Source organism: Oryx dammah, unplaced genomic scaffold, assembly GCF_014754425.2.
Source record: "Oryx dammah isolate SB20612 unplaced genomic scaffold, SCBI_Odam_1.1 HiC_scaffold_11, whole genome shotgun sequence".
NCBI classification, from domain to species: Eukaryota; Metazoa; Chordata; class Mammalia; order Artiodactyla; family Bovidae; genus Oryx; species Oryx dammah.
In genome coordinates, this window is record NW_024070195.1 from 34,092,657 (window position 1) to 34,115,205 (window position 22,549).

The 22,549-nt window shown below is 52.7% G+C and overlaps 1 protein-coding gene across 2 annotated transcripts in view; it reads right to left on the reverse strand.

Annotated features, from left to right (window-relative positions):
• Positions 1–22,549, reverse strand: part of PTK7 (protein tyrosine kinase 7 (inactive)) — a 63,527-nt gene that overhangs the window by 18,642 nt on the left and 22,336 nt on the right. Inside the window, exons 1-8 of one of the 2 annotated variants that reach the window (XM_040249568.1) lie at positions 14,553–14,728; positions 5,071–5,358; positions 4,577–4,679; positions 4,023–4,213; positions 3,781–3,931; positions 2,473–2,621; positions 1,955–2,221; positions 20–153 (exon numbers count right to left, since the gene is read on the reverse strand). In XM_040249568.1, the coding sequence (XP_040105502.1) occupies positions 20–153; positions 1,955–2,221; positions 2,473–2,621; positions 3,781–3,931; positions 4,023–4,213; positions 4,577–4,679; positions 5,071–5,358; positions 14,553–14,682 (1,413 nt within the window). In that variant the 5' untranslated portion in view covers positions 14,683–14,728. Of the gene's footprint in view, positions 1–19; positions 154–1,954; positions 2,222–2,472; positions 2,622–3,780; positions 3,932–4,022; positions 4,214–4,576; positions 4,680–5,070; positions 5,359–14,552; positions 14,729–22,549 lie in introns of those variants that run through there. The other variant, XM_040249569.1, reaches the window with a different exon arrangement.

The window sequence follows — 22,549 nt, forward strand, 5'->3', positions numbered from 1 at the left end:
CAGCAACCCTCGTCCTCACCTCGGAGATGAGCATCTGGTTTCTGTACCAGACGACTGTGGGTTTGGGTGTGGCCTGGGTCAGGCAATGCAAATAGCCCGGCTTGCCCTCCTCCAGCTGGCTGTCCTGGGGCTTCTCCAGCCATGTGGGCACCGCTTAGAAGGACAAAGAGGAAACAGAAAGTTGATCAACACAACCCCCAAACCCATGGATCCAATCCTAGGAAATTCTAATTACCCACCTCCCCCAGGCTCTGAGTTTAGAAACCCTGTCTGCTTCAGTGATAACTGCGTGATAACTGCATGAAGGCCCAGGTACCAGAACCTTCCTAACATTATCTTAGTTCAGGGCCACAATAAACCCCTGAGGTATGCATTTCTATATCCATTTTACAGATAAGACAGCGGTTCAAAGAAATAATGATTTCTAATGCACAATAGAGGATTGAAAACTCTGGTCTGCATGACTCCAGAATCCTTGCTTTCTTATACCAGAACCCTCCAAGGCTCTGTCCTAGAATTTCTGTTTTGGCTAAATACTCCCTGGAACAATGGCCAGTTGATGGCCTTCAATACTATCCAAGTAGATGAGTCCCAAACCTAGAGCCTGGCTCCTGACCTCCCCCATGAACTTCAGACCTGCAAATCCTATTGGCATCTTCAGCTGGATATCTAACAGGCACTTCAGGCTTTTATATGTGCAAAAGAGAATGCTTGATTTCTCCCCAAACCTGCTCATCCTAGTTTCCTCTCAGTAAACAGCACCGCTATCCAGCCAATTGTATAGGCCAAAAACTTAGCTGACTTCTCTCTCTATGGCTTTCCCTACAACCTCACCCAATCACATTCATTCTACACAAAACCCCATCTACCTCAGCTCTAAAATGTATCCCAGGACTTCCCTGGTGGTCCAGTGGCTAAGACTCTGTGGTCCCAATGCAGGGGGCCCAGGTTCAATCCCTGATCAGGGAACTAGACCCTACATGCCACAACAAAGACTGAATATCTAGCGTGTCCCAACTACAAGCCGGTGCAGCCAAATAAATAATTTTTTTAAGAAATAAAATGTATCTGAACTTCACCACCTCTTACCTCCACCGCTGTCACCTCTGTTCAAGTCCCTTCAACATCTCCAAGATAATTACGGTCATCTATTAACTGCTTTCCTGTTTAGAGTCTTGACCCTAACAATCTAGTCTTCTCGGAACAGCCAGAGTCATCTTTTGAAAATGTTGCACTCAGGCTCAGTTCCTGGAAGGACTTCTCATCCTCTGACTTGGTGGGGCAGCCTGTGTGCCAAGATGCCTGTACACAGTCCTCCCGTCCCTTGCATCTCTTTATAATGTGATGTTGCAGGTTTCAAAGTGGAATCTGGCTGAGATTCTAGATTTCCCAGCTCCCAGGATCGCTCCATGGCACAACACTACACCTTCTCCAGGTCACAGTGTCACGCTAGTTATTTCTTTGTAGAAATTTGGCGAGTAGAACAGATACAGTAATTACTACCTATAACTTTGTCCATATCACCTTCCTAATAAGGAAAAAAAAGTCTTTTTTACCTGCTTCGCTGATCTTTCTGACCATCTTGTAGGGGAGGTCATGGGTTATCAGCTCTATTTTAATAGATGAGGAAACTGAGCCCTAGCAAAGCAGGTAACTCTCTATCGTGGTCACTTTGTGCACTGGGGACAGAGTGTGACTGGGTCTCTAGTGCCCTGTCCGCTACAGCCAGAGGACCACTTTCAGGGAGGGCTGTCACCCCAACCTCTGTGTCTGGTTCACCACCCTCCACTCCAATATCACCGTCCAGCAGAGGAATGGTTCCCATGCCAGCAGGGCTCAGAGCTGAGGGGGGACCTCAGGAGAGCTCCAGGGGTGACTCTGAGCATCATCACAGCCAGAGCCTAAGACTCCCTGGGCTCCTCCCACCCTCACCCTTCAGGGAACAGGTGCTTACTGGCCACAGTGATGTTGACATCCTGTTGCCGCTGACCGGCCAGGTTGGCCGCGTGGCAGGTGTAGACACCAGCATCGCTCTCAGCAGTGCTGGCAAACACCAGCTCGTGGCCCTGCTGGTAGACCCTGCCGTGGGCGGGCAGCCGGGCTCCTGCGTGCTCCCACCACACACTGGGCTCTGGCAGACCCTGGGGGGGCGGGCAGGCCACACGCTCCTCACTGCCGGCTGTGAACACCCGTGGCTCGAATGGTGGCATGTCTTCAATCTCTGTAGCAACGGGAGCAGACAGCTGGCTTACCACGGGGTCCGGGACACCTGCTATTCTCCGCAGCCCACTTCCCCGCTCCCAGCATGAGCCCTCCCCGGGACCCCCAGCACCTCCTCTTCTGACCCCAGGCACCTTCTTCCGCCCTCCGCCCTCCAAGCTGCTCTGAGTAGGAAACAGGAAGCTAAATCTCTACATGGCCAACAACGCTGAAGGCAGCCCCTACCTCGGCACCCCAGACCCTCAGACTTACCCGCCAGGTGGAGCGTGGCCTCCAGGATGACGGGAGGGCCCCTCTGGCCCTGGCCTATGCAGCGGTAGACCCCTGCGTTGCGCGGCCGGACCTGGGTCAACTGCAGGGACCCGTTGGCAAACACCGTGGCTCTGCGGAGGTGCGGGGGGCTGCGGAGGGGAGAGACTGATGTTGGCAAGGAGTGGCCCAGGAGCCTTGCTCCAGAAGGGAGCCAGTGGAACCCCGACCTGTGCAGGCCAGGTACGCAGGAAAGGATCGGCCAGGAACAGGGCAGAGAGAAGGAAGCCAACACGCCGTGCTGGTGCGCGCATGTGTGTGCATGTGCGTGCGTGCATTTGTTCACATGTGTGGGAGTGTGTATTTTAACTACAAGAGACGCAGCTTTGGGGCAGCCAGGCCAGCAGCAGTGTGAGTGGGAGGAATCAAGGAGTTGACGTGCACCTGTGGAGACGGGGGCCACCTTCCCAAGGAGTCGAGATAAGCCTGCTGGTAGAGCAGAAGCTCCAGCATCAGAAGCCCCACAGCTGTACCAGACAGACCACAGGTGACGTCCTCAGGGCTGCAGCTGAGTGGGATCCCCGCCCCCAGCCTGGGGAGCCACACCTCCAAGGACCACAGCTACACCTGGCACCACCAAGGTGCTCTCTGCTCTCTAGGGCCTGGATGAGGACAGAAGTGTCCCTATGGGGGGCCTGACACCTCCTAGCAATTTCTGGAAATGTTTGCTTCTTCCCAAAAAGTGTGTGTGTGTGTGTAAGGTGTCTTTACCATCTGGGACCTTCTTGTCTACAATGTGATCACCCAGGTTCCCCGTGTCCCTCCACCCCTGAGTTGCTGACCCCCAGAAGACCCATATGGGCAGAAGTGGGGGAGGACCGAGTCACCGAAGGCTCACACAGTGTGCCTGCGGGAAGTGGGAAGTGGGAAAAGATGCCCTTCATGGAGATGTGTCCCTTTGTTGGGCTCACTTTGTAACAGGAAGACATTCTACTGCCATCTGCTGGAAAGCTGAGGTAATTCCATGCATAGAGCTAGGATACCGGTGGTAAGAACCTCATTCCCTTTAAGAGGTTCTCTAACATCCTTTAAAGAACAACCTATAAAGAATCCACCTGCCAGTGCAGGAGACATAAGAGATGCAGGTTCAAACTCTGGGTTGGGAAGATCCCCTGGAGGGGAGTTCGGCAACCCACTCCAGTATTCTTGCCTGGATAGAGGAGCCTGGCGGGCTACAGTCCACCGTGTCGCAGAGTCAGACATGACTGAAGCGACTGAGCATGCGTGCACACACAACTTTTAAGACCTTACCGGCTGCGGTTAGTGATGGCGGTCTCATCTTCAAAGACCCACTGCAGGCTCGGGGGTGGCTGGGCTGAGAACTGACAGTGGAACATGGCCTCCTCATTCCTTGCCACTACCACATCCTGGGGTGCCAGGACCACCCTGGCAAAGCTCTCATCTGGGGTGGGGGAGGCACGGATACGTGAGCAGGCAAGGCGGGCAGACCCCTCCCCCGTCCCCAGCTCCCCACGCCCACCTCCCGGGCTCACCAGCAATGCTCAAGGTGAAGTTCTGGCTGCTGCAGGCCTGGCCAAAGGCATTATGGGCACAGCAGGAATAGACGCCGCTGTGCTCAGGGCCGGCTGGCCGGAGGGTCAGGTTTCGCTCCTTGCTGCTGACCGTGTGGTTGCTCTGACCGTCAGAGAGGGTGCTCCCATCTCGGTACCACTGGTAGCTGGGTCTGTGGGGGCCCAAGAGGATCAGCAGCAGGGGGGTGGGGGAGGGAGTGTTCTCAGGTGGCCGGTAGGAAGGGTGCAAAACTGGAGAGTCAGGGCTAGACCCCTCAGTTTACACACATGGGGAAACTGAGGCCTGGAGAGGGACCATGACTTGCACAGAGGCACAGCATCCCGGGGGCAGAATCTGGCAGAGATTCTAGATTTCCCAGGATCACTCCACAGCACAAGGCTGCCCCTTCTCCAGTGTCCAGAGCCCAGGGTGGAGCAGCATGCGGGCGGGTAGCGGCAGAGGCCACAGTTGGGGAAGACAGGTCTGCCGGTCAAGAACAACCACCCTTTCCCTCCTCTCCCCAAAGTCTCCTTACCGAGGGTGCCCATCAATGTGACAACGCAGTGTGACCTGGGTCAGGGGCTGTATTGCAGCTTCCGAGGCTGGATGCTTCAGGAGCACGGGACCGGTCTCGAGCCCTGGAGCGGAGGCCAAGGTTGCAGAGTGAGGGGCGCGGGGCAGAGCAAGGGAGGGAGAGCAGAGGGGAAGGAGGACAAGCAGGAAAGGCCAGAACCTAGAGGCTCGGAGGCCAAGCGACACAGGGCCACCCTGCCTCACGGCTCCTGCCATTTGCAAAACTATCCTGCAGATCATCGGGTCCAAGACTTGAAGGGGGAAAAAAATAACCCTTGGAAAAATAAAAACTGTTAACTTCCTCCTGTCCATACAAGCAGAGAGCTGACCTCAGTTGCATTCTCCCTGCCCCATTCAACTGGAGATGGGAGGAGCTGAGGCAAAGGAGGGGGTGCCCTTTGCAGGGTTCAGGAACTGAGGGTCTCATGGGGGCAGACACAGCCCCCTGGCTCTCACATTTGATGTTGAAGGAGGCATTGGCGCTGCGGGCCTCTTCTCCGGTGACTTCATCCCGAGCCACGCACTGGAAGGCTCCCGAGTCCTGCAGCCGGTCCACAGCCGCGAAGCTCAGGCTGCTGCCCTGGGTGAAGCGCCGCTCAGTGTCCTGGACGGGAGCCCCGTCCAGCAGCCAGAATACATGCACTGGGCGCGGGGCCTCAACCTCACAGCGGAGCAGCGCCCGGCGCCCCTGCAGCGCATCCTGGGAAGATGGCTCCTTGATGAAGACAATGGCCGCCTGGGCACCTGCAGGCGGGGAACACAGGAAAGACAGGGTCACGGGGAGCTAGAGCCACCGTCCTAACACGACTGCCCATCGGCCTGTACATGGGAGGTGTCCAACAAGTGCAAGTGAGAAGGATCACGACACCCCAACTGTCTACTGAGGAACGTTAACACTGTGCTGGGTACTCTGCGGGAAACAAAGGCGCAGTACCCTCCAGGAGGCTGGTCTGGAGGCGGGACAAAGGCAAAACTCGAGCTAAATGAATGATGTGGGCAGTCGGTGTCTCTAGAATGCTGAAGCGGAGAGAGTCCCAAGGGCTGGAGGAGGGAGGGGGTTAATGCCGCACAGGACTCTCCTTAGAGGAAAAAGAGTTCGCAGCTATGGGATCAGATCACAGGAGATGCTGGACCGAGGAGTGGGGAACATTAACAAGCAAGCCTCACTGCCATCTTCAGAACCCAGGTCACAGAGCAGAGCTAAAGCATGATCCAAAGAGCTTCTCGGAAGGATTACTGGCTCTCACACATCCGCTGAGGGTCCAGCATCAGAGGTAGGGGGCTCTGAATCCCACCCACAGACGCTCCGTGGTCCAGCATTCCCAGGGGCGTCTCTGGGAGAACCCGTCCCATCACAGGAGAAGCCAGTATTCTCTGGATCTGCCGTTATTCCGCACGACATGCCGAGGCCACCCCACCTCCTACTCTCCAATCCTAGGGATCCATCTGTGTCCAAGGCTGGCTCTTCCAGGCTGAGAGATGAGCTAAGTGGGCCCAGGTCTCCCCCTCCTGCATGGCTACAGTTCAGCTCTGGCCGGGGCCAGGGGGGCACCCTCATAGAAAGGGGCCCTGCAACCAAAGGTGGACCAAACAAAGTGGCGGGTGAAGGGCCTGGGAGAGCAGCAGATGGGCGGGGGAGGCAGAGGGCAGGGCCGGGCAGGTGGCACGATTGCCGCACAGGAATAACACACTGGGCTTTGTTCCTGGCCTGCGTGGGCGCCCAGCTGGGGCCCGGAGCTTCAGGGCCCGGAACACCCGCTGCGGGGGGCAGGGAAGGGTAGGTGATGGCACAGAGGGGGTTGTGCTGCCCCTCCAGGGAGGGTAAACAGACCACCTGGGGCTGCTACGTGAAGAAGCAGGCTCTGCCTCTGGCCAAACCGGGCCCACAAGGGCAGGAAGGGAGAGACTAATGGGGTCCTGCCTGCCCCTTCCCAAACCACTGGAGCCCTTTCCAAGTTCCTGGGCATGGAAGGGGGAGTGGTTCTTTAGGCCACAAGAACCAGTCTCCTCATAAAGTCAGTGTCAAGGAGACTTCCCTGGTGGTCCTTGGGACTCTGCCCTCCCAATCTGGAAGGCCTGGGGAAATGGATCCCGCCTGCCTCAGCTAAGAGCCAGAACAGCCAAATAAAAAGAAAAAAAAATTTTTTTTAATGTGAGCATCTAGGCAAGTCCAGGATCCCCCAGGGCTAGGTCCAGAGGAGGGGCTGCCCCTGATGTTGGTCCATCTCACAACATTCTAAAGGGACCAGCGTGCAAGACACACGGTGCTGAAAGGAGCCGGCCACTCCCCCATTACTTCTCAGCAGGTTCCTGCTGGCTCCCTGGATGGGGTAATTCTCCACCACGCTGGGCTATCCCATCCTGTGCCAATCAGCAAAGCTGCCCCCAGTCACCCTCACAACCCAAACACCCCCACTAGCTTCCAAACACTGCACTGGAGTGCAGTCCCTGCCCTCCCTGAGTAAGTTGGATGAGTCAACTGAGGTCCAGAGAGATGAAGGGATTTGCTCAAGTTCAAACAGCTCATTTGTGGCAGAGCCGGGACCATGACCCAAGGAGCCCGACTCCATACCCACACTACACTCTTCCCAGCCCTGCCCAAGAACTCCAAACCAGTCCTGGAAATATCTGAGCCCAGAACAGGTCTCACTCCCTGCAGCCAGGTACAGAGAGAGACACACCTCCCACAGATAACACCAAGCTCACAAAGGTGCTCAGTGAATACCGGCTGAATGGAGGTAACCTCAAAGGAGTGCGGGGCGAGAGCTGGCAGGCACAGAAGCATCCGTAACACTTCCTGACACCTACTCCTGACACAGATAGGCAGCCTCGGGCGGAGGCCCCAGCGGGCCTCTGTGCACGTGACTCATTCAAATCTGGGGACCTGCAACCCAGAACTACAGCTGCTCATCAAAGACGGAGAGAGTTTATCTGTCTCCAAGTGTAGAAGACCCCCACTTTCCCGCTCAGCCTCTCCAGACACAGTGGGGACCAGGAGGCTCGCCCACCCACAGGAGGTTAGTTGTAAGGGTTTGCTGTCAGATCCGACTCAATCCTGACAGCCACATTCGGTGCGCCTGACCTTGTGCAAGGAACACAGTGGGAACCCCAGCTTTCTCTCACCCTCTCGTGACTCGCAAGTGCAGTAATTTCTTGTGCAATGCCTTGGATGAGCCCACTCAGCAGGCAGCTATCGTCATCCTAACCATCATCACGCTTCCTGCCCAAAGATGCAAGTTCTAGGGATATTATAAAGCTCCCCCCATGCAAGGCCCAATGCCCTCCCAGACCCCAGATGGGAAGCAGCTGCCACTGCGGGCAAGTTCTGAACAGATCATCAGGTCGGGGGGTGAGGTGGAGGGAAAAGGGCTGCGAGGGTGCAGGAAGCACAGACCCCTTGCCACAGAAACCCGAGTTGGGAGAGGAGATGGCATGACTCAGAGGGACCCCAGCTCAGCCTCCATCCAGCATCCCGTCCCCCCCTTGCACTGGCGGAGCTGTGGTGAGATACTGCATTCCCAGACTGCCACTCAGAGCCCCCCGCGCCCCCTCGACAGGGCCTGGGGAACATCAAAGCTGGCCCCGAGGGGCCCTGTGTCCTGACGTCAGCTCACAGCAGGTCCTGGTTACTGCTTGGCGGGGGCAGGCTTCAGATGTTACAGAAGGCAGGGAGGGCAGCCACCAGGCCTCCTCTAAGACCCTGGCCCCTGCTCTGAGCTCACATCCTGGCCACTGGGCTCCCCACACCAGAGACCGGCCTGGAGCCTCAACACCCACTTCACTGAAAAGACATTGCGAGGGGCGCCCAGTCCGGCCATCTCACCGTCTGCAGGACAGGCTGGTCTGATCTTTTGTCGGGGGAAACGGGCAGACCGAGAAGGGTTCTGGGAAGTAGGAGCTCTTTGAAAGCTTCAGCTGAACAATGGAAGAGGAGGGGGAAGGCTTTGGGGGGATCGAGGTGGTACAGTCCCCAGCACAACTCTGACTTTAAGATGTTCCAGCGCTGCGGTCTGGAGAAAGTCTGTGAGGACAGTGCACCAGTCCTGGGCCTCTCAAAGCTGCCCCCCTTTCACAGCCTGGCCCTCCGTGCACCCCACCTTCTACACTGGCCCATGTGACCCTTGAGGTGGCCGCTGAGCAGAGCAGCTTCGACTCCCTAGCAACGCCACCTCCACTGGCCTCCCTGGACCTTCTCCCTTGCCATGAAACAAGAACCCCGCTCCTAGCACTCAGGATGCATGAGACTAAGTGGGTTCATAAATGAAAAGCCCACAGCATGGCCCAGAGGGCACAGGGCGGGCTCAAGAACACCGCCCACCACCAAAACCGGCAGACAGAGCCATCTGCCCACACCAGGCACGACCCCAACGAAGCTGGAGCTGCAAATACCCAATAAGGACATTTTCCAAGCCATTTCCTTGGCTCCCCAACAGCCATCTATATGCAGACACTCACTCTGCCTGGGCCCTGGCCCCAGCCCCTCGAGAAAGGGCTGGGTGGGCAGTGGCCCAACTCCTGCTCCCCACCCCCCAGCAAGCGTCTGGTTTGGTGCCTGCCCTCCTCACTGCTCTCTGGGCCCCAGGCCCAGTCAACCCATGTGTGTATACGTGTGCATGAGTGCGCACACATATATGTAAACATGATTTTATGGAGAGCAGAGAGCAGCAGGAAGTTTTTCTGCTCTGAAGTAATTTCAGCTACTTCGGTCCAAGGATCCATCTGGACCACTCAATGACCCATCTCCCAGGGGCTAGTCTTCCTGGTCTCGAAAAGACAGCCCTGGGCTCTAGAGGTCCTGTGAGTGCGTGCGTGCTCAGTTGCTTCAGTCATGTCCAACTCTGTGCGACCCTAAGGACTGCAGCCTGCCAGGCTCCTCTCTCCATGGGATTCTCCAGGCAAGAATACTGGAGTGGGTTGCCGTGCCCTCCCCCAGGGGATCTTCCTGACCCAGGGATCCAACCTGGGTCTTCTGCACTGCAGGCAAATTCTGTACTGTCTGAGCCACTAGGGAAACCCTAGAACCCACCAAACCTGACGCCAGGGGATTCCATCTACCTTCTCTCCCTCCTAGTAAGAAGTGCCATCCTTCACACAGCTGTCTTGGGGCCAGGCAGAGGCACCAACATGACCCTGGCTGGCCCCGGGCCAGGCATCTTGCATGGGGGGTACGTGTGATCATGACTGTGACCTCTCTCACACACGAGGCTGACCCTTCCACACCTAAGACTCAGTCCCTGGCTCCAGGCCCCACATCCCTGTGGGACACCCTCCCAGGGGGGCCTAGACAGCCCTAACCAAGGAAGCTCATATTGTGCCATATGGACCCAAGGGAGATGTCTGCCAACTTCCTGTGCCCCACCTGGGGCGACAGCATCAGGACACAGGCCAGGAGAGGGAGCCCTCAACCCAAGGGGCACAAGGGCTCCGTGCCGGGAAAGATAGCAGCCCCCAGGCCCCCTCACCCACAGGAGGACAGCCCTGTTCACAGGTCCCCTCCGTCCAGAAACCCTAAGGGCACCAAGGGAGAGGCCCCAGGGGTACCAAGGTCTCTACCCAAGGGGCCAATGCACCCAGACCCTTGGATTTGAGGGGTCTCACTGATGCACTTTCAGCTGCTCCAGGCTACCCTCAGGGCCCATGGTTCATAGGCATGAGTCATTGGGGGGTGGGGGGAGGGGCGCAGAGGGGGTTTACAAATCAGTCTCTGCAGGCAACAGTTATTTGCAGCTGCCCACTCGTCTTCCCAGCTCCCCCGGGGCCTGCAGGAACACACAACACCGCAGTGGGGTTTGTGAATCTGGGGGGTCTGGAGTGTCCCCCTCCACCACCACCAATACCCACACATGGTTTTAGCACCAGCAACCCCGTTTAAGGACACGCCCTAGAACCTCAGAGTTCAGAGGGTCGCTGAGGATCCACCTCGGCTGACTCCAAGACCCAGAGGCAGAGCACAGGGCTCCAGCCCCGTCCCATCTCCCCAGAGTCTACAAAAGGCCCGAGGTTCGCCAGCAGCCCCGCAGCCCTCCACAGGCCATCACAGCCCTAGCTCGGAGCCATGAGGGAGGGAGGAGAGCCAGGGAACCAGCTGAGTTTTCCTGTCCTGGGATTTAACTGTAAATATCTGGAGAGGCTCCCACATCCGGATTAGAGAAATGGAGCAAAATCACCAGGGATTAGGGCAGAAACAACCCAGCGGGCCAGCGCTTCTACCTTAGATGAAAACCACACCTCAGTCCTCCCCTGCCTGTTCCTCTGAGGCCCTGGAGCGGAAAGATGAATCTCTAACAGCACAAGTAGGTCTCCGTGTCCAGTATCCCGTGCATCTGAACCGAGAGGGGCAGATACAGCAGTTGGGAGATGTGGTTTGAGAAGCTTCCCAGGGACTTCCCTGGTGGTTCAGGGACTAAGACTCCAGACTCCCAGTGCAGGGGCCCCTGATTTGATCCTTGGTCAGGGAATCAGATCCCACATATCAAAACTAAGATCTGGCGTGGCTAAATTTATCTTGAAAAGGAAAAAGCAGCAGCAGTCCCCCAGCCGAAAGCCACACCAAGCGACCCTGGCACCAAACTCCTCTTCTGCTGGGGCCGAGGGGACCATATCTAGGATGTATCTCTCACCCTTAGGAACCCTTCAATGGCTATGTGTCTCCAAGGAAGCAGCAATGAATTAAAAACCCAGCCAGAGTGAGGCAGTGTGATCAGGCAGAAGGAACATAGGCTGGAGAGACCTGGGTTCTAGTCTCAATACAACCCCTGACAAGTAGAATGACACTGGCTAGTGGCCACCCCCACACCAGGTAGTTCTATTACCTGTAAATATTAGAGAACTGCGAGGATGTGACTGGACAGTCTCCAAGACCTAGCCCTGGATTCGCTGAGCCCGAGAGAGGCAGTCACAGGAACAAAGCGCTGGCTGGCCAGAGTCCCCTTCCTGCCCCCTCCCTGGCCTCCAGCTGCATAGCCAGCCCCCAAAGCCCACGCACCACATGTAGGGCCAGCCCCGGGAGGGTTAAGAGTGATGCTATAAATGGCAGGTGTTAGGTCAGAGGCAGCTGGGAGCTGCAAACCTGGGACCAGCATCACTGCTAACAAGCTGCTGCCATTCCCGGGGCTCGGCTTGCAATCTGCCTCCCCAGGAGATCTGGCCTCTGCCTCGGCCATGCCCTTGCACTGAGAGCTCACTGCCTGTGATACCCCTGAGACACCCGCCTGTGCTGTGACCGAGAGCTGTATTTCCCAAGCTAGATTGCAAGCTTGCGGAGTCAGGGGGAGACATCCGTGCCCAATACGGTACCCTGTGCCCCTCCAGAGAGCCTGGGCCACACAGCAAATACCATACACGCATTTACGGGGGATGAAGACACTTAAGAGTCTATCTATCTGGGGACTTCCTTGGGTCCAGTGGCTAAGACTTTGTGTTTCCAATACAGAGCACCCGGATTCAATCCCCAGTCAGGGAACTAGATCCCACATGCCACAACGAAAAGTTCACAGGGGACAACCAAAGATCCCAATGCAGACTAAGAAATAAATAATGAAATTTTTATAATAAATAAAAATAAACTAGAAAAAAAAGAGTTACCTGACCTGAAATCTTGCTCTGCATCTACCGTGATCCACTCCTGGCCAAGTTAATTATCCTTTCTGGGCCTCAGTTTCCTCATCCAGTTTTCGTGATTCTTTCTGACCCCAAGGATATTCAAATGAAAACCGTATTAGGTACAGACCCACAAAAGGCTGCATATTCCTCAGAGAAGTAAGAAATCTCAGAGGTTCTAGGGAACTATGGAATCCAGATTAAACTCCCTTGGGCAAGGTGATCTCTGGAGAGTCCAAAGGCCTGGTGAGCAATGGGGGCTTGAGATGGGGACAGAACCGCCAGGGGGAACCAGGGGTCCTCTGCACCCTCCATGTTTATCCTCAGCCTCAAGAAGAGACTGCAGCCAGCCATCTCCTGAAGACACCAGAGAGGGGACTGTGGAAATGATAGACACTGCAGGCAGGCAAGGGAGCTGCTGGACCAAGAGCCTGGGAGAGGAGGCAGGAAGACCTCAGGGATGCTCAGCCGGTGTGCTCAGGAACCCCGAAGGGGACAAAGGGTCCAGTGCTCATCCTCCAGAGAAGATGGAAAAGGACTCAGTGCAGGCTTGACAGCCATTCATTAGGGTGGGGGGTGGGGTTCAGACCCAGGCCCCAAGCAGGTCTACCTCCCAGGTGTAGCGGGGAGGGGCCCAGGGACACCACAGTGAGAACAGTGCCAGGGTGGGACTGGGCGTGAGCTTCCCAGAGCCTTTCCTGTCGAAGCAGAGGGCAAAGCAGAGGACAGCCTGGGAACCACTACTATGGGACCAGCTGGACCTGACTTCATCTATTTATTTTCAAGACAATTTCGGAAAATGCTGGGAGATTCAGTTTTCTGAGCTCTTTTTACCCATCTCTAAGTCGCATACACCCCAAATTCCCCATCATGAGTCCTTGTCCTTTAGGTGGAGTGATCTCAACTCCACTAATGAGGGAAAATCTTCCCTGGCTCTCTTGTTTTTTTTGTTTTGTATTGTTTTGTTTTTTATTTGTTTAATTTGGCTGTGCCAGGTCTTAGTTATGGCATGTGGGATCTAGTTCCCCAACCAGGACTCAAACCTGGGCCCCCCTGCATTGGGAGCTCGCAGTCTTAGCCACCGGACCACCAGGGAAGTCCCTTCCCTACCTCTTAAAGAAATTAAAACATCCCTTTGACCTGTTCTAGCCAATATGGCCAGAGAAGGCAATGGCACCCCACTCCAGTACTCTTGCTGGAAAATCCCATGGATGGAGGAGCCTGGAAGGCTGCAGTCCATGGGGTCGCTGAGGGTCGGACACGACTGAGTGACTTCACTTTCATGCACTGGAGAAGGAAATGGCAACCCACTCCAGTGTTCTTGCCTGGAGAATCCCAGGACGGGGGAGCCTGGTTGACTGCCGTCTATGGGGTCGCACAGAGTCGGACACGACTGAAGTGACTTAGCAGCAGCAGCAGCAGCCGCCAATATGGCAGCCACTAGCCACATGCAGCTATTCAAATGTAACTTAATTAAAATGAAATGAAACTGAGAGCTCATTTCCTCCACCACACCAGTCACACTCTAAGTGCTCAGGAGCTGCGTGTGGCTAGCGGCCACTGTACTGATCAGCACAGACGTCAGACTTCTGTCTCTCCAAAACGTTCCATTGGTCAGTGCAGCCTTAGCTACTCTGTCTGCTCTGGTCGGCCCTTATTTCACAGACACATTATTTCTCATCCAAAGAACCCTCCACTGAGACCAGCCTCATTTCACAGAGGCGGACGCCGGGGTCAAGGCTATCCCAGTGACCGTGGGGCGGGGGGCGGGGGAACCGTCCCTAGATCTGACTCCCACATCTGTGTGCTTTTTTTTTTTTGGATGTGGACCATTTTTTTAAAGTCTCAATTGAATTTATTACACTATCGTCTCTGTTGTTTTATGTTCCAGCTTTCTGGCCAGGAGACACGTGGGATCTTAGCTCCCCAACCACACCTTGTGCGCTGGAAGGTGACGTCTTCACCACTGGACCACCAGGAACGACCCTGTGTTTTTTCCACGTTGCCACTCTGGCTGCTCTTCATTTCTCTCACTTTATTCCCTTTTACCCAAGGCCACCTCCAACAACTGCTCTGTCCTGTTTAATGTAAATCCTCTCTTTGCAGGAGCTCTGGTCAGAGGCGATTGTTGTTTTGCCTGTGGCTATTTTTAACCTATATAAATGCATTATCTCCCTCTGCTTCTCACTTTATCCCCTTCAGCACTATGTTCTGAAGTGCTTTCCCTGTGGCCATTGCCTATATCCGGCTGTTTTTTCCCAGGAGAGTAACATACTGTTGGGTATAGGGAAGGAAGAGGAAAATGAAAAATTTTAAAACAAGTAAGTGGCTGAACCTACCTGCCCACAGTTTCAAAGTCAGTCCTTGAGCCTCCACCCTCCTCTCCGTGTGCCCCTCCAGCACCGCAACCAGGCCCATGCAGCTCCCCCCACGCATCTGGGGACCAGCAAAGCCCGGGAAGACACGCATGCAGGCACACACACTCCCCCAGCTTCTCCCTTCCCCTCCATCCTCCTCCCCCCAAACCCAAAATGTGACTAAAGAGGTTGGCCTTCAGCTGGTTTCAAAGGGATAAGAGAGGGAGGCAGTCTCATACTTTTATATTTAGAAGTGCTCTGCAAACCACTTCCCGGAGCAGACAAGAGTGGGGAATGTGAGGAAATCACTCTGCTATGTGTGATGTGGAAAGCACGAGCCGCGCAGGGCCTGCGGCGACGGGCTGCACTTGCCACACAGCCGCTGACGCGCGGCGATGCCAAACACATGTGCCGGGGACCAAGGCGGCCCGATACCGTCCTCTAAGTGCCCTTCCCCCAGCCTTCCTTTCTTTCCTTCTCCACCTGTCTGGCCAACAGCTGCTTCTGGAAACCCACCCAGAAAAAGAGATGCTCCAGGCTTTAAGCCTCAACCTGAAACACAAAGAGAAGAACCCAGAAAAACAGAGGTGGCTTGCGAGAGCCACTGGCTTCAAGGGGCAACGGTGCAGACTTCCCTGGTGGTCCAGTGGTTAAAAACATCCGCCTGCCAATGCAGAAGACATGGGTTCGATCTCCGGTCCGGAAAGATCCCACACAAGGAGCAATTAAGCCCGTGCCCCATAGCTATTGAGCCTGTGCTCTAGAGTCCAAGAACCGCAACTACTGAGGCCTGCGTGCCTAGAGCCTGTGCTCCACAACGAGAGAAGGTACCACAATGAGAAGGCCTTGCACTGCAGCTAGAGAGCAGCCCCTGCTCACCACAACGAGAAAAAGCCCTTGAGCAGCAACGAAGGCCCAGCGCAGCCAGATATAAAAATAAGTTAAAAAAAATTTTTTTTAAGTTCAGGAAAATTTTAAAAAAGAGGTGAGGGTGCCCTCCAGGCCTCTAGGCTGCCTTGGAGGGTATAGGGGTGGGATTTCACAGAGGCCCCTGCTGCCTTCTGCGGACAGATTTGCTGCGGCCATCCAAAGCTCTTCCTTCAACCCCTCAGCTACCACGTGTGGCCGAGGAAATGTCGGCGGGGAAAGCTATCTTATGGCGAGGATCAACTACTGCAGCTGGGGTCACAGCTCCAGCATCACTCAGTTGAGTCTTGCCCAGCTGGGGGAGGGTGGAGATCAAGGGACAGAGCGGGAGGGGGAAGGCAGGCCAGCTACTTAATTAGAATCAAAGCAACAGACACTTCCTTGACTCTTTATAAACTTCACTTTATGGCTTAAAATCTAAACTCTCTAATAAGGTAAAACCCAATTTTATTCTTTTCTTTCTTAACTGTATCACTGATGATTTGCTTCTTTTTTTTTTTAATGACAATAACCAAAAAAAACGTCGTTTTTGAAAAATCAGCTGTTTGAAAAAAGCATTCTGGCTAAAGATGGCAGAAGATTTTTTTTTTCTACGAAGATGTATTTTAATCTCCAAATCAGTAACAACAGATGAGGAAAATATAATCTGAAGAATAAGGGACAGAAACCATTCCTTGTAAGTTATTTTTAAAAGCACCAAAAACTTGCAACTCATTACCAGATGCTTAAAGCCTGGGGATAACTGACTTTCAGGGGCGGGGATGTTATAAAGCATAAAGTATACACAAATAGCTAGAAGAAGGGGAAAAAAAAGCCCCTAAGAGTGGCTGATGCAATAACTGGATAGCCAAAAAAATGACAAAGACCTAAAGTTTATTTTATGCCTACTCTGTCGATCTTTAAGTCAGGGTCTGGAAGGCACCAAGATCTGGCTTCACTTAAGTCTGGAACTGGCTGTCCCTCCATCCCAGGAGGTGCCTCTCCCAGGCCTCTACAGTCACGCAAAGAGAGAGGGAGAGAAGCAGACACTGATGGAGAAAAGAGGAAGACAGGAAGAAGAGGAAAAGAGGGGCTGGAGGTAGACAGAGCAAGGGAGGAAGGGAGAGCTGGTAGAGGGGGGAAGAGAGTGGGGAGGGAGGGCAGCAGGGAAGAGAGAGACACACAGAGAGACCCAGACCAACAGGCAGAGACAAACGGAGAACAGAGTAACACAGTCCTAGAGAGACCCAGAGAGAGAGACAAGAAAAAGATACGGAGCATGTATATATGCACGCACGCATGTAAGCACACAAAGGATTCTCCACGCCTGCAGAGCAGCCTCCAGCCCCACCGACCCCAGCCTCCTCCGGCCAAGGGAAACCCCTCACAGGGCATCTCTAGTAGGGACGTCTTCCCCAGCCCCTCCTGCCAGCCAACCCAGAAGCCACGGGGACTCCACACTCGAAGTCTCTGGCGACAGGTCACAGGACTGCCTAGTATAACACTAGACACGGAAGGTTACAGCTAACCTGTACTTGGAAGGGGTGGGGGAGTGGGATTCTAGATACTCCCAATCCAGACCACTTAAAATGCAGAGCCTCAAATTAGAGGCTCCTGGTAAATAATTCACCAGGAAAAGTACAGTACCTTCCCTGGGCTCTTCCATTATTCATCAAGATAAATGTACCATATTGTTATACTTCCTGACATCTAAAAATGGTCCGAGCCATTAGGCCAGGAGCAAGAAGAAAGAGGGGCACTTCCCACCTGACTTTTCCAGAACTCCTGACCCAGCTGTCCTGCTCCTCTTGGAACTCAGCTGGCTGCTCCTCACGCAAGGGCAAAGAAGTCAACTTCCAGAAATGGCCAGCCCAGGCTCAGACCATGAGACCTCAAGAGCAGCACCCACCGTGGTCCTCAAGAGCCCAGGAAAGTCCTGAATAAGACTCCCCTGTTCACCAAACCCAGAGATGTGGGCCCTCTCAAAGGGAAGAGACAGCCGCTCTTTGTACAATACCTGTCTAAGGGCAATTCTTTTCCCAGGAGGTTCAAGAAGTTTGACTTGGATGCCAAATGAGTGAGCCTACAGAAGCCCTGCATCTGACTTGCACAGGCAGCTCTGAGCAAGTCACTCTGTTCTTCAGGCCTCAGTTTCCCCATCTGTAAAGCCAGCTGTTCCTTATCCTGCAGGGACAAAATGCCCTCTGGGAAGTCTGAAGAGCTGCAAGACTTTAAGACCCCTGGCCCACTGAGTACAGGCAGGATGGAGATGCGACAAGAGCTCAGAGTCTGGAGTCAGACTGTCTGACTTGAGTTCTCCTCCCCCACTTACTGAGTGTATGACCTTGGGCAAGCTGTTTATCCTCTCGGTGTTTCCATTTCTGCAGCTATAAAATGGTGCTAATAACAGTATCTACCTCCTAGGCTTGTGAAAAGTAAATTCACATGTTAACCAATGTAGCGTGTTTGGAACAGTGCCTGGCACATATTAACTTAAGTATCATGTGAGTTTGGGCTCTTAGCCATTATTGCTTGCGATTATTATGCTCAAGATCTTTGAGGGACTGCATTCCATGACAACCGTCTCTTACCCAGGGTAAGCCTTGGTTGGCATCTCTCTCATGCAGACCATGTGGAGCTGCTAAGTGCTACCCACTCAGTCTCTGCCATCTGGGTAAGAGGTTTCTGAACAGACTCTGAGGTCTGAAGCTTTGTCCCACAGCTGCCCGAAGGAGCCGGTCATTTGAGCGGGGCTCCACGGGGCGGGCAGCAGTCAAGTGCTGGGACCACACTATGGCCAGCTGCCCCGGGAACCTCCAGGTAGTGCTCGAATTAGCAGCTGCTCATCATTTCAGTCACTTCCACCTTCACAGGAAGGACAGTCAGAACATGTCTGTCGCAGTGAAAATGGATCCAGACCGTGCTGGAATGAGGCAGGCCTCTGGCCTCATGGGACCCGACTGAAGTTAGGTGAGGATAGCACAGTGAATGTTTAGACGCCAACGAATGCCTGGAGGTAAACTCTTAGGGTTCAGCTTTCTGATCCCATTAGGCCCCAGTGAGGGGGGACTGGAAAATTCTTTGCTTTATGAAGGAAAATATCTGACTCCATAAAATAGAGGTTGTAAACAACTTTCAATGGCAAACGACCAATTAGGAAAACGGTTTCTAGCAATGGACAGAAGCGGGGTTGCTAGCCTTGATGTGCAGTTACAAATCAATTGCAACAACCACTAAAATTCTAATAGTGACGTGGTCAAAATAGCATGTTTTCTCAAAACAGATATAAATGATTAATAAATATAAGACGTTCTAATGCACCAGTAACCTAATGAATGCAAATTAGAAACATAAATGCAAATAAATGCTAATCATACTGCTAGTAAAGTAACGCTCAAAATTCTCCAAGCTAGGCTTCAGCAATACGTGAACCGTGAACTTCCAGATGTTCAAGCTGGTTTAGAAAAGGCAAAGGAACCAGAGATCAAATTGCCAACATCCGCTGGATCATCGAAAAAGCAAGAGAGTTCCAGAAAAACATCCATTTCTGCTTTCTTGACTATGCCAAAGCCTTTGACTGTGTGATCACAATAAACTGTGGAAAATTCTGAAAGAGATGGGAATACCAGACCACCTGACCTGCCTCTTGAGAAACCTATATGCAGGTCAGGAAGCAACAGTTAGAACTGGACATGGAACAACAGACTGGTTCCAAATAGGAAAAGGAGTACGTCAAGGCTATATATTGTCACCCTACTTATTTAACTTATATGCAGAGTACATCATGAGAAACGCTGGGCTGGAAGAAGCACAAGCTGCAATCAAGATTGCCGGGAGAAATATCAATAACCTCAGATATGCAGATGATACCTCCCTTATGGCAGAAAGTGTAGAGGAACTAAAAAGCCTCTTGATGAAAGTGAAAGAGGAGAGCGAAAAAGTTGGCTTAAAGCTCAACATTCAGAAAACGAAGATCACGGCATCTGGTCCCATCACTTCATGGGAAATAGATGGGGAAACAGTGGAAACAGTGTCAGACTTTATTTTGGGGGGCTCCAAAATCACAGCAGATGGTGATTGCAGCCATGAAATTAAAAGACGATTACTCCTTGGAAGGAAAGTTATGACCAACCTAGACAGCATATTCAAAAGCAGAGACGTTACTTTGCCAACAAAGGTCCGTCTGGTCAAGGCTATGGTTTTTCCAGTGGTCATGTATGGATGTGAGAGTTGGACTGTGAAGAAAGCTGAGCGCTGAAGAATTGATGCTTTTGCACTGTGAGGAGAAGACTCTTGAGAGTCCCTTGGACTGCAAGGAGATCCAACCAGTCCATTCTAAAGGAGATCAGTCCTGGGTGTTCTTTGGAAGGACTGATGCTAAAGCTGAAACTCCAATACTTTGGCCACCTCATGCGAAGAGTTGACTCATTGGGAAAGACTCTGATGCTGGGAGGGATTGGGGGCAGGAGGAGAAGGGGACAGAGGATGAGATGGCTGGATGGCATCACCAACTCGATGGAGGTGAGTTTGAGTGAACTCCGGGAGTTGGTGATGGACAGGGAAGCCTGGCGTGCTGCAATTCATGGGGTCGCAAAGAGTCGGACACGACTGAGTGACTGAACTGAACTGAAGGGTTAAAAACCACACGGCCTTAACACATTGTGGGTGATGTGTGTGTTAGTCAGTCGTGTCCAAGTTTTGGGGGTCTCATGGACTATAGCCCGCCAGGTTCCTCTGTCCGTGAAATTCTCCAGGCAAGAATGTTGGAGTGGGTTGCCATTCCCTTCTCCAGGGGATCTTCCAGACCCAGGGATTGAACCTGAGTCTCCTGCATTGCAGGCAGATTCTTTACTGTCTGAGTCACCAGGGAAATCCCTTAACACATCGGATGAGTTTAAAATCTATGAATTCATAATGATGTTAAAAAAAAAAAAAGAGCCCAAGGGGAGAGAGAAACTGGGAAACTGTGACTGACATATACACACTGCTGCTGCTGCTGCTAAGTCGCTTCAGTCGTGTCTGACTCTGTGCAACCCCAAGGACGGCAGCCCACTAGGTTCCCCCGTCCCTGGGATTCTCCAGGCAAGAACACTAGAGTGGGTTGCCATCTCCTTCTCCAATGCATGAAAGTGAAAAGTGAAAGTGAAGCCGCTCAGTTGTGTCTGACTCTTAGCGACCCATGGACTGCAGCCTACCAGGCTCCTCCATCCATGGGATTTTCCAGGCAAGAGTACTGGAGTGGGGTGCCATTGCCTTCTCCGCATATATACACTACTATATATAAAATAGATAATTAAGAACTTCCTGTATAGCCCAGGGAAATCTACTCAATACTCTGTAATGACCTATATGGGAAAAGAATCTTAAAAAGAGGGGATATATGTATAACTCACTTTGCTGTACTTCTGAAACACAACATTGTAAATCAACTATACTCCAATAAAAAAGTTTTAAAAACCCCAGTAAGGCCAAATCGTAAAATAAAAAAAAATTTTTTTTCTTCAGAGCCCAAAATGACACCTTTGAAGGATGCTAGAAAATCAACTTGTTATTTTAAAAACTGGTCAAGAAGCATTTACTTTCCCTTTCTTGAACAGCTATGTCTCTCAGTAACCAAACAGTTAATGAGGGGCAACTGATCTTCAAAAAAGTCTCCAACTGATAAATAGGATATCACTATTTTATAGCCCCCCCCCCCAATGAAATAATGGATCTGGCAGTGATTACTGATAGCGGCTAATTCCAGAGAGACAACCAAATGTTATGTGCTTACTGAGGAAAGGATAACTGGAAAAAAAAAAAAATCTAAATCTGATGAAGCCTCCAGGTCTACATTTCACTATTAAAAAGAAACTCTACAAGGAATCTGGACAACAAGGACTGACACAGTGAAGTCTGAATCCACATTCTTCTGTTGCGCCCACAAATGGTTATTAAGACCTAAAGCTGTTAACATTTCATAAGCTTCACCTGCTTTCCCACTAGGCTGTCAGCTCCCTGAGGTCAGGAACTAATCGTCCACTCTTCCACCACCTCCACATGATTGCCTTGCCCACTGGAGACGCTCAGGAAACACCCGCTGATCCGAGGAGGGTTCACTAGCCCCTGCGTAATGTGGAACCAGCAGAGTGGAGGTCAAAGCCCAACCTGGGATCCCGGTCGGCAATTACATTAATTACCATTATTAATTCAACAAACACTTATTTAGCACCTATCATGTGCCAAGTACTCTGCAAAACACTGGGGACAGAGAGAGAAAAACACAATTACTGCCTTTAAATCTCTCTGCTTAGTGGGGGAGTCAGACAAGTAAACGTATAATTACAATAATAGCGAGGGCTCACTGACCACTTGCGACGTGCCAGGCACTGTTCCAAGAGCTTTAACCAGTGTTAATGCTTACGACCACCCAGTGAGGTAGGTACTATGATCCCCATTCTGCAGATGAGGCAACCAAGGCACAGAAAGGTAAAGTCAACATCCTCAAGGTCACACAGCACATTGATGACAAACACAAGATTCAAATCTCTTGTTGCCTGGCTCAAAGGAAAAACCCATCCTAACCACTAGGCTTAACCATGCTATCACACAGTGTGATGGGCAGGTGCACAAGGCAAGCTTTTAACTCAGAGTGAGAGTAAAAGGGGGATGCAGAGGAGCATCTTGGAAGAAGGCGCCTCCAAACAAGATTTTAAGGGATTTCCCTGGTGGTCCAGTGGTTAAGACTCTGAGCTTCCATCCCAGGGGCCGAAGGTTCAGTCCCTGGTCAGGGAACCAAGATCCCACATGGCTCTGTACAATAACAACAAGGTTTTAAGAAGGAAGGGGGCCTTGGCAAATAGAAAAAGACAGAGGCACAAAGACAAAGCATGAACTTGAGGCAACTGAGGATGCTCAGAGTTTAAGGGATGATGGGGTCAGAGGGGCATAGCTAAAGGCCGCTAGGACACTGGTTTGTGAGGGGTGGAGCAGACAAAGGAGATGAAATACAAATTTATCTGGCTCAGGCTGTCCCCGGACAGAAAAAAAACAAAAAAAAAATCACCAACACAGTGAGTCCCTCCCTGTTTCCG